Source organism: Aplysia californica, unplaced genomic scaffold, assembly GCF_000002075.1.
Source record: "Aplysia californica isolate F4 #8 unplaced genomic scaffold, AplCal3.0 scaffold01358, whole genome shotgun sequence".
Taxonomy (NCBI): Eukaryota; Metazoa; Mollusca; class Gastropoda; order Aplysiida; family Aplysiidae; genus Aplysia; species Aplysia californica.
In genome coordinates, this window is record NW_004798628.1 from 94,417 (window position 1) to 95,941 (window position 1,525).

General features: G+C 43.0%; 1 protein-coding gene across 1 annotated transcript in view; it reads right to left on the minus strand.

Annotated features, from left to right (window-relative positions):
• LOC106013841 (dual oxidase maturation factor 1) overlaps positions 1-1,525 on the minus strand; it is a gene marked incomplete at its 5' end in the record, with an annotated part of 8,916 nt that overhangs the window by 3,702 nt on the left and 3,689 nt on the right. The window contains 1 exon segment of the mRNA XM_013090596.2: positions 167-286. Within this exon segment, the coding sequence (XP_012946050.1) occupies positions 167-286 (120 nt within the window).

The following is a 1,525-nucleotide window of genomic DNA, read 5'->3' on the forward strand; positions in this document are numbered from 1 at the left end:
TTATTGTTATTATGATATTATTATCCTTATTTACATCACCGTCATTATGACCCCCCTGACCCCTGACCGTTGACCCCTGACCTCCGACCCCTGACACTCACACCCTGACTGTTGACCCCTGACCCCCCGACCCCTGATCCCTGATCCCTGACCACCGACCCCTAACCTTCCACCAGGATCTGCTCCGAGTCCTGCAGCACGTCCACCCCAAAGAAGGCGGCCACGGCGCTGGGTGCCAGTTTGTCCAGCAGGAAGATGACCACCGCCAGGATGATGCACAGGATGCCTGGGGGGGGGGGGCAAAGGGCAACGGTCAAGGTCACAGACAGAAAGGTCACAGACAGAAAGGTCACAGTCAGAAGGTCACAGTCAGAAGGTCACAGTCAGGCACGTCCACGGAGAAAAGACAAATTTATGACATCCGTCTAGGACAAATTTATGACATCCGTCTAGGACAAATATGGCAAATTGACCACTATGACAAATTGACCACTATGACAAATTGACCACTATGTCTATGACAAATGTTCTGTTCAAACCGTCAGCGTCTTTCATCACTTTCCCATGTCAAAACACGAGCTTTTCAAGAGAAGTCAAAAAACTGTTTTAGCTCTCTCGGGACGTTATCTCAATGCAAGACGCTAAATCCATCTGAACTTGCTATTATTTTAAGACAAGGAATGAAACTAGAACCAATCAATGCGCGTCCTCAACCTCTACAGCTCAACATACAACACACACTTAAAATACATACAACACACACATAAATCTATACTACACACACATAAAATATACAACACACATAAATCTATACAACACACACATAAAATATACAACACACACATAAAATATACAACACACACATAAAATACATACAACACACACATAAAATATACAACACACACATAAAATATACAACACACACATAAAATCCATACAACACACACATAAAATATACAACACAAACAAAAAATATACAACACACACATAAAATATACAACGCACACATAAAATCCATACAAGACATACATGATTGACCTACCAGTGATGAGACAGTCTGAGACACACAGACCTACCAGTGATGAGACAGTCTGAGACACACAGACCTACCAGTGATGAGACAGACCCAGAAGGAGCCCCCGTAGGAAAACTCGAGGACTTCGTCGGCTGTGAAAGGTATCTTGAGCTCGTTCACATTGCGAAGGGTTGCCCAGATGATGTTTGCCGTGACCATGGAAGCGCCCGTGAGAGCCAGGAAGTAGGCGCCATAACGGAGGAGGACGAAGAACAGGATGTTGGCCAGGAGCCACAGAGGAAAGGCCAACCTGGTAATATATTACAGAATGTATATTATACGTGTATTATTATTACCATTTGTGAAGTGTGCTGACAAAATGAGTTACTTGTCAGATTCGAGCCATAAGGAAATAGATACAGCATGCTTATAGGTGAAGTTTTCACAAGTATAAGATAATAAAAGACTGGTTATAGTTAAAGAATATGCCATCAATTGAAAATCTACAAT